This window comes from Oryza sativa, chromosome 10, assembly GCF_034140825.1.
Source record: "Oryza sativa Japonica Group chromosome 10, ASM3414082v1".
NCBI classification, from domain to species: domain Eukaryota; kingdom Viridiplantae; phylum Streptophyta; class Magnoliopsida; order Poales; family Poaceae; genus Oryza; species Oryza sativa.
Window position 1 is genome coordinate 4,342,302 of NC_089044.1, and position 13,371 is coordinate 4,355,672.

General features: G+C 43.2%; 2 protein-coding genes and 1 long non-coding RNA gene across 3 annotated transcripts; 1 reads left to right on the plus strand and 2 right to left on the minus strand.

Moving 5' to 3' along the window:
- The first annotated feature begins 1,641 nt into the window (after window positions 1–1,641).
- LOC136353583 (uncharacterized) lies at window positions 1,642–5,509 on the plus strand. The gene is made up of 2 exons (XR_010736886.1): window positions 1,642–1,937; window positions 5,219–5,509. It is a non-coding gene; the product is annotated as an uncharacterized lncRNA (long non-coding RNA).
- On the minus strand, window positions 2,586–5,267 carry LOC136353582 (receptor-like protein 2). Its single transcript, XM_066304587.1, has one exon. The coding sequence runs from the start codon at window positions 4,883–4,885 to the stop codon at window positions 2,714–2,716; it is 2,172 nt and encodes a 723-aa protein (XP_066160684.1). The 5' UTR covers window positions 4,886–5,267; the 3' UTR covers window positions 2,586–2,713.
- Window positions 5,510–7,869: 2,360 nt separating the features above from the next.
- On the minus strand, window positions 7,870–9,858 carry LOC136353711 (bisdemethoxycurcumin synthase-like). Its single transcript, XM_066304891.1, has 2 exons — window positions 9,663–9,858; window positions 7,870–8,870 (listed from the first exon to the last, which is right to left on the minus strand). The coding sequence occupies exons 1-2, from the start codon at window positions 9,856–9,858 to the stop codon at window positions 7,870–7,872; spliced, it is 1,197 nt and encodes a 398-aa protein (XP_066160988.1).
- Between the last annotated feature and the right edge of the window lie 3,513 nt (window positions 9,859–13,371).

Sequence of the window (13,371 nt, forward strand, 5' to 3'; positions counted from 1 at the left end):
ATCTTAAAAGTGGGGTCTGCATCTTTCCTTCTTTCTTCACTCTTCTTCTCTCTTCTTTCACGTTCCTGACGAAATGCGGCACGTCGGCGCCATCTCATGTGGTCACGGGGGCATCAAGTCCATCGCTGCCGGGACACCACAGAAATGGGGTTCAAGGGATTTGATGAGGGTGGCATCCTGTCTATAGTTGCCAGGTGCTCGACGCACCTGCTCGAATTGATTAAGGTGAGGATGTAGCTAAAGGGCGAGGCTTTGGCAGGCGGTGGGCGTCACGACGGAGGCGGTGAACGCCTCCACGGGGCTCCAGCGAGCGGACGACCTCGTCGGCACGTCGTCGCAGTCGCGGCGGAGGCAAAGGCGGCAGCTAACGCCCCCACGGGCCCTCGCCATGGACGAGCTCGTGGGTGATTGGCTCCGCCATTCAGCGGCGGCACTCGGAATCCTCCTTCGCCGAGGAAGCTGGCTGATAGTCATCGGCGCGCAGATCCTGCCCGTGGAGGGCGCGGCAGGGTTCTTTTTCGGGGTGTTGGGCTAATCCAGCATGTAGGCGGCGGGGTCTTGAGCCCCTAATACTGACGTGAAGACTATAAGAGCCCCACGAAGACCCTACTAAAATAGTGTTGGCCACCATGCTCTGGAAGGATCCGGCCCCTCCGCCATCGAGAGCGGCGGCGGTGCTCTGAGGGGACGGGTGCCGTTGGTGCGCGGATCCAGCCGCCTCTGCCCTCGGGAGCGATGGTGGCGCTACTGACACGCGGACGCGGATCCAGCAGCAACCCCTGTGGCGGCTCGTCGCCATCGCCACGCCGGTCACCCAGGCTCACCAGGGGCCCACGCCGATGAGCGCCGCCACCACTGCTTCCTTCACCCCGGCGCGCTCATGCTGCTGCGCGACTCCAAGGTTACCGCCCGCTCGCTCCGGTCCGCTGCCACAGTGGTGGTCGTGCCCATGTTGTCATCCGCGCGCATGGTCCCGCCGTCCGCCGCCTTGACCGCGGGAGATGGCACCGGCGTGCCCATTTCGTCGGGACTGTGAGTGAAGAGAGAAGAAAAGAGAAGAAAGATGAGATGTGGACGCACTTTTTTTTTTCATTTATATATAAGGCCCTATATTTTTTTTACTAGGATGTCACGTCAGCGAAACTGGATATTCATATTGCTATGGAATCTGAATTGCACGTTTTGTGTGATTTAGGGGTGAAGATTAGATTAGGGATGTCACTCGACGTAAAGTTGAGGTACAGCGGGTGAACTTATTCCAATGCTTGCAGGTGTCTGCCGCCTTTCAGGCCCAAAGAAAGGTGGTGTTTAGATCCAGGGGCTTAACTTTAGTCCCTGTCTTTAGACACTAATTTAGAGTATTAAATATAGACTACTTACAAAACTAATTACATAAATAAAAGCTAATTCACGAGATAAATTTTTTAAGCCTAATTAATCTATAATTAGAGAATGTTTACTGTAGCATCACATAGGCTAATCATGGATTAATTAGGCTCATTAGATTCGTCTCGCAAATTAGTCCAAGATTATGGATGGGTTTTATTAATAGTCTACGTTTAATATTTATAATTAATTTTCAAATATCCGATGTGATAGGGACTTAAAAGCATGTAAACAGGGCCTAGTCTCGCCATGCTTGACAGTTGCTCCGCCGCCGCTGCTGTTCCTCGTTTCCGGTTCGCGAATCCAGCTCCGTCAAGGCGCTGGATCCGGCGCCCTCGCACTGGCAGCATCTCTGCTCTAATGCCCGAGTTCGTCTCTTCCTGCCACTCAAGGATAATCAACTCCCAGTTCCTCCCCCTCGCGCGAAATGGGGGGCGATCTACAAACCCTAGAAGGTATTCGCACGCGCCGCTTACCGGATTTGAGAGGAGGACCGAGTTGAAGCGGCGTGTCAGGATGAATCCATGCTCGGAGGTTCTCTTTGTTTAAAGGTAAATCGAGCAGAGCCGAAGTCCCCTGTTTCTTCACCAATGTTTTCTTAAAGAATTTAGGTTTTATTGATTATTTCTGCTTTGCTAACTGCTGCTATAGCTCGCTCTGCGATCCAACCATACAATTGTTGAATTGCACTATTTTAACTGCCAATTTATGTAGAGATACAAAAGCTTTTGAAGGGTTTGGCTAGCTGTGATGAAAGCAGAAAACGATACTTTTGTCATGACATGTCCCCACTTATTACTTGTACTATTGTATTTCAATTCATCAATTGTAACATGATTTACTAGGCCAAGAAAAATAGATTAACTACCTATCATTAGCAAATAACATAGCAGTTAGGCCTGTGGAATAGGCCTATAAAACCCAAAGTCCCCACCGAAGGTGAATACTATAGGAAAAAAACATGTAAGTATCCAATCTGTACAATTGGTTTTCACAAGATTGAGTTATGACACTGTTAAACAGTTTAGGTGCTTACAGTCAAATATCTTACATAATTACATCAACTAAGTTTTACATTGACCACTCTTAAGTCTTAACCCGTGGACACCTTCCAATTTCATCTCTGTTTTATGACTTGAATGATAGGTAGACAATGTTCAGTTGGAGATATTGATTGATCTTACTGAAACTTTGGTTGTAAGAAATCAACAGGCCATGGCTGGAGATAGTGACTGCTATCATGGTGTTGCATGTCTTGGTTTGCTATGCTTGGCGTGTCTATACACAATGGCCTGGTAGACCAAATATGATCTAAACTGAAGTAGAGCTAGAAAAACCTTGATAGGACAATCTGATCATATAACACCCCTACACCAAAGAATGTGCCGAAGGAAATCATAAAGACAATCATGCTATTGGTATGTTTTGTGGAGACAAATGGTGTTTCTGTTGAATCACAATGCTGTGTAAGCATAGGACCACACAATTTTGGGTTCCCATCAAAGCTATTACTCGGGAACGTGCTAAGCTGGCCGACATTTGGAACTGACCCTTCAAGGTCATTGTTAGAAATGTTGAATACTGAAAGGAAGTGCAATTCGTTCAGTGCATCAGGTATTGTACCATTAAGATTGTTTCTTGACAAGTCAAGCACCTGCAGGTTCGTGAGGTTGTAGATTGAATCTGGTATCTTTCCAGATAATCTGTTGGAACTCAAATTAAGTAGAAGAAGCGCCTTCAAGTGACCAATCTCGTTAGGGATCATGCCAGTGAAGTTATTAATGCCTAGATTCAGCACTTTAGGGAAAGAACTAGTTATTCGGTACTGAAGTGAATGACTTCTAGAGATAGGCAGCTCAAAGGTCTTCATTGCAACATTGCCTGTTTGTAACATTGGCATCTCCACTAAGGCTAATGGAATTTCCCCTGAAAGACTGTTGTTTGATATATCTATATGGAATAAGAAGTTTAGGCTGCTGATCCAGTAAGGTACTGGACCATTTAGTTGATTGTTATATAAAAATAGCATCTCCAAATTTGTCAGCTTTGATAACCAGCGAGGTATTTTTCCAGTCAATGAACAATCATTCAGGGAAAAAACCCGTAGATTTTCAAAACCATAAATCTCATCATCCTTTGGCATGGTCTCATGGATGAAGTTGTATCCAATAAACAAGGTGGTTAGGGTCCTGCAATTCTGAAGTATCTGAAGTGCATTTGTGATATTTCTTAGAGAGATCCCGACAAGTGATACAAATGTGAGGTACTTCAGATTACCTATTTTCTCTGAGAGCTGGCCATGGAACCTGTTGTAAGACAGCCGTAATGCAATTAGATTTCTGCATGAGTAGATACTTTCTGGAACTGTTCCAGTGAAGTTGTTCCAGATAAGATCTAAGGACCTTAGATTGCCTAAGGTGGAGAAGTTGACATTGTCAAGATCTCCTGATAAGTTGTTGCCTCCAAGGTTCATGGTCATGAGTTTTGTGCAATTTCCTAGACTTGATGGCAACTCTCCAAACATGTTGTTGTATTCCAAATTGAGCTTCTCCAGTGTCTTGAGCTGTCCTATGGAATTTGGGATACTGCCATTGAGCCTGTTTTCTCCAAGATCTATGGTCACCAGATTTTTTAGCTTGGTGATGCCAATAATTGATCCTTCTAACTGATTATTAGGAAACCAGAGGTGCTTCAAAGAGGTAATATCGAAGATATCGTCTGGAAGAGCCCCAATGAGGTTGTTGTGGCCAGCACTCAGCAATGTCAGCATGGAGCAATTACCAAGCCCCAAAGGGATTCTTCCGCTGAATTGGTTATAGCTGAGTTCAAGCACAGCAAAAGATGGTGCGCTGGCACAGAATGATGTTGGAATCGGCCCAGTAAAGCTGTTGTTGCTGGCATTGAGCGTGATCAGATTGTTCATCATCTCCCATGTGTTGGATGGGAACAGTCCTGTAAACAAGTTACTTGAGATGTTCAATACCTGCAGAGGCCGGTGAGGGGTTGAAGACGGCAGCTCACCAAGTCCTCCTGTGAGACGATTAAAACTGACATCAAGGACCACGATGCTGCTGGATGACACCAATTCCAGCGGTAAGCCACCAGACAGTGAGTTGTGGGACAAGTTAAGGCACACCAAGCTGGTGAGATCACCAAGCGATGGTGAGATGTGCCCTTGAAGGCTTCTCGAGGCCAGTGAGACCTCGGCTACTGTCCCTTCTCTGCTGCAGGTGATGCCTTCCCAGGAACAGCAGTCTGTACTATTATGCCATGATGCAGTGAGGCCGATGTCCTGGGATAGCCCCGCGAGGAACTGGAGTAGGGAGCGCATTTCCTGCTCGGTGCATGAGCCGGCTGGAGAGACGAAAGGCAGCAGGAGCAGCACAAGAACATGGCCATAGGAAAGCATCCTGCTGCATGAGGAATGCGGCCTTGGACTCATGGTTCTACTCGTGGACACTATCACGGAATTGTGTGCTTGTTTCAGCAAGATAAACATGTAATGCTATTATGTGCGAAACCATGTTTGTTAGGTTTATAGAGCTGGAGACCCATTGTTGTTGGCTTGTCACCATGTGCTTACCTGCTTCTAATGTTCTAAATCACTGGCTTGGTGTAGTGCTTATTTCTGTAAAGTACACAATCTCTTCATTCTTTAACTAGCCTGATTTGTTAGGTTAGCTAGCTGCTCACCTTGTTTGACAGAACTTAATGATTGTGCAGTTGCACTTGAGAAACTATGCTTCTTGAAGGGACTGTTTAAAACCTTCTTAAGTGCTAATGTAGAGTCAGTAGGTCAACTCACTATTTTTGTTTGTCTTCTTTTGTACAGAAGGACGTATCACGTACCCTGTGCTAATAAACTCTCTGCAGCAGTTGTAGTTGGAAAGTCTTCAGCAGTTGTACTGGTTCTGTACAAAATATTATACCTGCCTCAGGGGATCTCCTCAGAAATAATGCAGATGCCAATGCTGCAACCTGAGAAGGTTGCTGTTTGCATCATAATTTGGCTTTTAGTTAGTACATATGGGCAGGCCAATTTATTTAGAATAGTTTGCTGGAATTATCATGTGGTTTGCTTGAGAGTACTTTGAAATATATGTGTGCAGGAACTTATGATGCATTGCTCGGCTGATCTGTGTAAGATGCTGGGGGAGCGGCACCCGTTTAATTGGCTTGGGCATGCAGCAGTAGCATAGGAGAGTGAGATTTGGCGACTGAGATCAATGCTTGCATGATGATTTTACTAGCTGGCTGTATTAGTTTGCGAGGCAGTTGTTTTGCAGGGTACACAAATGCAAATAGAGCTGTGCACAGGAGGGTGATCAAGCCGGTGATGGAATTTGTGCAGATGGATACTGCCGGCGTGGCTCGTGTTACACTGTAGGTGCTCGGTTTGATCCACGCGGGGCCTTTTGCCGCAGCCCGCAGGTGACAGGCGTTGGAGGACTACCGAGTAAATTTGCCTGCAATAAGACCGTCGTCAGCGTGTGTTACGGCGATAGAATGAAAGAGATAAAGTTTGGTAACTGATTGAGTCGTATTCGGCCAAGGGATTTGTTTCAGTTTAACGTGCAAGCCGAATACCTGGTGTTTAATCCCTATATGTACTAGCGTATTAGGTTAGTAGGAGCACCCCGAGCAATTTTATCAATCTATTATTCATCTTCTTTTCTTTTTAGTTCTTTTCTATTTCGTTTTCATGGCTGAGTTCTTTATCCTTTGCTAGTTTGCTCGGAAACGAGTCGTTCGTCGTCACATAAGTACGATATTTATCCTCTTTGCTAATTTGCTTGTAAATTAGTCGTTTGATTCCATGAAAGCGAATTAATCTCGAAATCGGTTTCACTAGCCGATTTTGATCTATCGATTTTAGCGACTCCGTTGATTACACCGCAAATCGTTAGGTGATCTTGGTCACGAAAAAGCGTCAACAGTTACCACCCATTTTGATCCATGGATATTTGAACTGTTGTTTGCCAGCTGATTTTACTTCCTTTTTGTGAGTAGTTCTTTCCATTTTTCATGCTTATCTTCACCTTGAAATGTACAGGATACTAAACTGTAGAGTATAGATCTTATAGGATCATATGGACAATAAACAAGCGCGTAAATACCCTCGAACTCTTGTCTTTGTCTAAAATTCATCCCTGAACTATAAAACAAGGTATGTTACGTAACCTAACTATAAATACTAGACACTTATCCCCTTAGGCGGTTTTACGGTGGTTTTGGTACACGGTCGGTTCGATGAATACTCTATAGCCTATCATCTGTGGTTGTAGACTTGTAGCCATATGTAGAAGCCGCAAACCTCTCAAAGACACAACTTCATGCGCTGCCAACAGAGGTATAGAAGGTGCTCCTTCCCATGCTGGCGGCTCCGGCATCAAAGGAGCTACTTCTCGCATCACCGAAGCGCTGCGGTTACGTATACTCGCTCCATCTTCCTTCAACAAGTGCACATCGCCAAAGCGGCCGCTCGTGTGTGATGCCAATGGAAAGGGAAATTAATCGCACACATTGGCTTGGCCCAGCTAACCTCAAGAGTCAAGACTTGATGCAGCTGACAACGGCTAACTCCCACACGTACTGTCCTTTTTCTACTGGCAGGTGCAGGCGCACGCGCTAGCTTTTGCGTGGGTCTTTACCGGTTCAGCCCCACATGTCAGAGAGGGAATCATGCTAAGTGAGAAGGCAATCAAGGCCGTTCCCCTAGCTTGCGCGTGCCTCATCAGCAGCCTCAACTTTGCCAGTCGGGATAAAACTGCATCGTAACTTAACCAATCTAATTGTGGCACGAAGACAAAGCTACAAAGTAAGAATACACAGTGATATCCAATATGGAAGTGGAACACCGCAGGAGCACCTCCAACCTGCCGGCCTTGAAGAGGTTGATATTAAGTTCACCTAACCATATTTGTGTCATGCATGAAAACACAACAACCCACTTCCTTTACAATATTCTAATAGGCCTTGTCTTTCTCAGAAGCTATACATCACGACGGTATATTGTCATTTCCAAGAACTCTGCTATCATCGGCCGATCAACAGTAGTCCCTTTTATCTTTTGGTTTTAACAATTTTTCGCATGTAAAATATTATTTACTTACAGTGTTAATTTCATCATCGTGAAGTTATTTTAAAAAATTCTATCTCCATCTGTAAAAACATGGAATGAACACAATGTTTTAATTAAAAATACTCCTGACATGGCATTTCAAATTTTTGTTACGGATCCAAAATATTAACATTCAGAGTAAATATGATGATAATTAAGAATCAATTTACAATACAGGGACCTTTGTTTACAACATGCAATAGAATTGATAACACAAACATGCATACCAGTACATCATAATCCCACTTAAAACGTGATCAATTGATTCAGTGTCACGCACTCACACTAATTACTCTACCGTGGTGAAATACCCAAAGTGCAGAAGACGATCGACCTTTGCATTTTATTCTTCATAGTGGTGATTAATTTTCCTTCAAACCACGTGAGAGTGGATTACGCAGCACGATTGACTCTATTGTGATTCCAGGTCCAAAGGCCAGCAACACTCCCCACTCAGGCTGTTGCTGCATGTCTTGTTCCTTCTCCCGACGGCGGCGTAGTTCATCAAGAACGAATGCGATTGTTGCACCACTCATGTTCCCATATTCACTCAGCACTTGGCGGCTCGCCGCAAGCTTCCATGGCTGTAGTTGGAGCTTGTCCTCTATGTTATCAAGGATTGCGCGACCGCCAGGGTGCACTGCCCAGAAGAGGTCGTTCCAGTTAGGATCTGTGTTTCCGATAGATCGGAACGCATCAAGCAAGCACTGATGGATGTTGTCCTTTATCAGCGTCGGCACCTGGATAGAGAGGTGAAAATCTATGCCACTGCTAGTGGCCTGCATGCCGAGTGCGTGCTCGGTTCCTGGTATCATGGTTTGCGAGGCGGCAACCATCTCGAATAGCGGGCGCTCACCATCGGCCGAGGGGTCGGCACCGACAATGACTGCACCAGCACCATCCCCGAACAGTCCATGGCCAATGATTTTGCTTTCGTCCGGGGTAGAGAAGCATATCAGTGTCAGCTCGGAGCAAGCTACGAGGACACGCGCACCGCGGTTATTCTCGGCGATCTCCTTTGCGAGTTGGAGTGCCCTGCCACCACCTGAGCAACCGTGGAGACTGAGAATGGTGCGAGAAACGGAAGGGCGTAGTTTGAGCAATGAAGCCAACTGGAGGTCGGCACTAGGTGCACGACAGCCTGAGTAGGTGCTGAAAATAAGGTGGGTGATGTCAGTGGCCGGACGGCCCCACTCAGCAATGGCTTTCCGCGCAGCGGACTCGGCGAGCTTGGGGACCTCGGTAGCCACGATGTCTACACGAGTTTCAAGGGAGGGCGAGTGTTTGTCAATGATCTCTGGGTGGGCACTTATAAGCTCCGCGTCAAGGTGGATGTAGCGCTTTTCTATACCAGATTTGTGACCTGAAATGGAAATGAAAACCCATGTGTATATTTAATTTGTTACTACTTTGTAATCGTGAGGTTACATAAAAAATAAAACATATTATTGAACATTTATACATGCTTCAAATTAAAATATGAATACCAATTATTTTTTGCTTGAATAATTACATGCAAGCACTTCCCTTAAGAAACTAAACCACACATTTGATTTCTCTGTATGTCCTATCCAAATATTTAGGAAGATATACATGCTTAAATTTTCAGAAGAGCGTCGTAGTACATGAGTTTTATTCGAACAGTACATGAGTTGTCTGACGACGTAGTCGTGCATCCATAACTCTACCCACTAATTTCCAAATCATATGTGAGTGCTATTTCAGTAAGATGCATGGATTAATCTTTGTAACTTTCCTTACTTATATGTACAAGAGTTCTGTGGCTTGCATGTGTGATGGTAGGGTGAGGAAGTGACAATAGGTGGAACAGCTATCATATTTAACAAAACCATGACAGTAACAATTATTTTTTTTGTTCGAACAATTACAAAACTAATATATGATATAATGAAAGCACTTCTCTTAACAAAATTAAAATCACACATTTAATTTATATAGGTCCCTATCCAAAAGTTAAGGTTTATAGCCTCGTTTTTCTCTACATACCATAAATATATTATTTATGTATGGTTTATAGCGAATGATAGCATGATATATACTCCGTGATATTTAAGCATTTGCAAATTTTTCACACTAGAGTTAGTAAAAAATGATTAATAATAATGATGATAAGTGCAATTATTGATCTACTTACATATCCTCTTCATCTTATCCTTGAGCTCAGTAAGATGCTCGCTCTTGGTTAGACCAAAGTAGTAGTCAGCAAAGTTATCCTGACACACGATGTTTTCTGGGTTTGCAGTGCCAATGGCGAGGATCGTTGCAGGACCTTCCGAATGCTGTGTGCCACGGCGGTTGTCACCAATAGCGGCGGTAGTTGCTCCAGGCATGGTCGATGCAAAAGGAAGAACTTGTGCTTATGGAATTAGTTGCCTTACAGAGAGAAAGAGGTGGATATGCGATGCGCCTATGAATGAAAACTCTAGCAGTTGGCTGTTGGCTTTATACTAGTTGATCGATAACCAGGCCTTGTTAGCTCCCAAATATGTTTCCATTATTAAATGACACAAAAAAAAACTAGTAAAGAAAACCTTCACATGTTCTATGGAGTGTTTAAAACCGCAATAAATTTTCTATTGACAACATAATATAACCTGAACAAAATCACATGAGAGATTTTATTTGTTTTGGATCGTGAGGTCTGCATTACGAAGCAGCTACTACGGTCTGGAGTATGGACATTGTTTTCCACTGGTGTGATTAGCTTGATCATCGTGCAAAGCAGTCATCCCCAGCTTTAGGAGCTGTGCTTACGTTTATAGTATTGGGAGAAGCTGCAACCTGGCCGATGATCAAGGAATTTTTTTTCTGCACAATCACCATACTCCTGCATTAAGCTTATTCTTCTGTATCAAATGAGTGATTCACAGGAAAATCAAGAACCCAATCGTGCACTGGAGATTATAAGTCATAATGTTCTTATTTATGCTCTAGGATTAGATCGATCTAGAGAATATTTTCTTATTTACCTTGCAATCGCCCAGATTTAAATATAATCCAAAATTATAATTGAGATTTTAAATAATTAACTTCACAATCAACCCTGCATCTCTTAAACGAATTGTTGGCCTGGCCACGAGAATCAAGCATCCAATAAACAATATGGATCAACTCATGACCGTGGCGTGTTAAGCCCGTGGTGATGTTCATGATCGTCGGAGATTAAATGCATTGAGATATGCCACACTGTTGCAGATGTAACCTGGACTTTTAAATGCATACGGAGATGGCTGATGTCGTCTCAGTGTCATTAACTGCTTGTGAAAAAAAATTCCTTTCTTCCTATATAATTTAGTACTCACTACAACAAATCATTTACTACTGTAAAGCTTACAATCTATGAGGTCACATCATCATCTACAAATCATTTACTGTTGTAAAGATTAAAATCAGTGAGGCCACATCATCATCTAACCCTTGCCATTAGATCAACTAAGGAGGTAGCCCGCACACAAGCACGGGGTATCTTATTTATGTTCCATAAATTTTATTACTGGAAAGATGTACCGGTGAACTTAACATAAAATATTATTTGTAAACAATTTAAATATATGATCTTTATCTTAAAAAAAATGTTTGATATTGCTGATTCTCGGCATGACGTTTATATTTATAAAATTATAAAGATCTTGGTCTATTATTTGTAAACAATTTAATTATTGTGCTATCATCTTATTAATATCTTATAAAATTATGCAACCATATTTTCTTCTTTTGAATATGAGTATGTGACATTTCTAAATTAAATGTTAGTATCAATTATCCTAACAATCAATCCCATATCCGGTCATTGAAACATTTAAATCAAAATCATATTCAATATAACGACTTAGTTTGGAGTCTTTTCTTATCGCATGTATTATTACTCATTATTGTGATTATTTTTCTTATTTACAAAAATAGCAATGGTAAATTTCAAACTGGTTATTTGTAATTGTTTTGCTACTGTCAATAAATAAATAAATAAATAAATGTGTGATAAAGCACATTTGGGCAACACAACCATTTTATATGAAAATGTTGTGAAGTACACCTCCGTTATTTTTTTTAGAAAAGCAACCTTCCATGTAAACTTAATCTTTAAACATTTGTGTTTTTTTCTTTTTCTTTAGTAGGACTATTTAAATGAATTTGTAAAAGGAATCCTTGAATTTTTTTGCATTTCAATCAAATAATTGTAAATAATAATTTTATATGACCTCAAGTCCGCCTTATTATCCTCTATGCTCACACCACAATGTCACTACCACAAACCTCAACGCCGACTGTCTTGGTTCCACTGTCCACCTCCCTCGATTTTGTTAGCACCGCTAGCCTCATCATCACTTGCCGGCACCTCCCTCAATGTTAAATGTGGAAATTGATCGGGTGCCTTATTTAAAGTTTCTTAAATTTTGTTGTCGTCTGGGTTTGCATATTATGAGTTTTTCTTCAAGTCATATTTAATATATTTTATATATCTAACTGTATTGTGTGAAATTGAAGGGGCTCATGCGCATATAATTAATTTATGCCATTTTAGTATACACACTGGCAAAGGATGCACTTAAGTACGACAGATAGCAGGAAGGATTTATTGTATAGTCACTGGCAATTTCTGGAATCTATCTACGGAATGGCAGATAGCACGAAGGATGCACTTGAGGCCAAATTCGGAGTATCTGATGCTAGCAGTGGGCTATATGTCATGGAGCAGTTCTATGACTAAAAGATGGACGATGACCGTTCTTTAGTTGAACAAGCTCATCAGATTCAGGCACTGGCAAAGGAACTTGAGAATAATGGAACTTGAGAATAATGGTTGCGACGAGTTGCTGGACAAGTTCGTGGCGGGTTGCATTACTGCCAAATTGTCACCTTCTTGGTCAAATTTTGCCACTTCTATAAAACACGAGAGACAAGAGTTCAGTGCCACAAATCTTATTGGCTCTTTAGGTGTGACATCCTGGCCCAATCAGGATGAGATCGACCTGTGTGGCCCAAGAGAGCTATATGCATGTTTAGTACCACCTTACTAGTTTAGCAAGAGTGGAACCAACTTATAAGAGCTTATCCCTCCAACCATATCATTCCCGGGTTAACCCTTTTACACGAAGCGAGGATGGAAGTTTAAGCGGGGTGGTGTGTGTAAGTGCGACTACTCGTCAGACTATGTAGTTCCGGAGGGTGGGCTAAATGGTATCAGAGCGGTGGGCTAAATGGTATCAGAGCTGACGCTCATGGTTGCGCGTACGGGTCAGTATGCGGGCATATGACGCATGGCGCATGTGAGCTCTGTGTGAGGCAGATGGCATGGCATATGTTGCCAACACTGGACGTACGGACGTGCGCTAAGAGGTGGCGTCTTCCTGGACATTTTCCTATATGCCTGTGTGACCACATGGGTAAGTTGAGCCGACGAGGACATCGGATCCTTTGAGGGGAGGTGTATGTGACATCCTGGTCCAATTAGGATGAGGTCTGTGTGGCCCACGAGAGCTGTGTGCATGTTTAGTATCACCTTACTAGTATGGCAAGAGTGGAACCAGCTTATAAGAACTTGTCCCTCTAACCATATCACTCTCGAGCTAACCCTTTTACACAAAGCGATGACGAAAGTGTAAGTGGGGTGGTGTATGTAAGTGGGCCTGGTATGTAAGTGGGCCTACTCGTCGAATGGACTGGCTACGCTGTTCTGGAGGGTGGGCTATAGTAGGTGTCGAGGACAAGGCGAGGGCAAAGGACAACCGCAGTAAAAACGATGAGGGAGGTTCTAGTGCCAACTTGGTGTAGAAGAAGAACCTTTATGCATCCGACAATAACAAGAAAAAGGTCAAACCTGATGCCAAACCCAAGATTGCAAC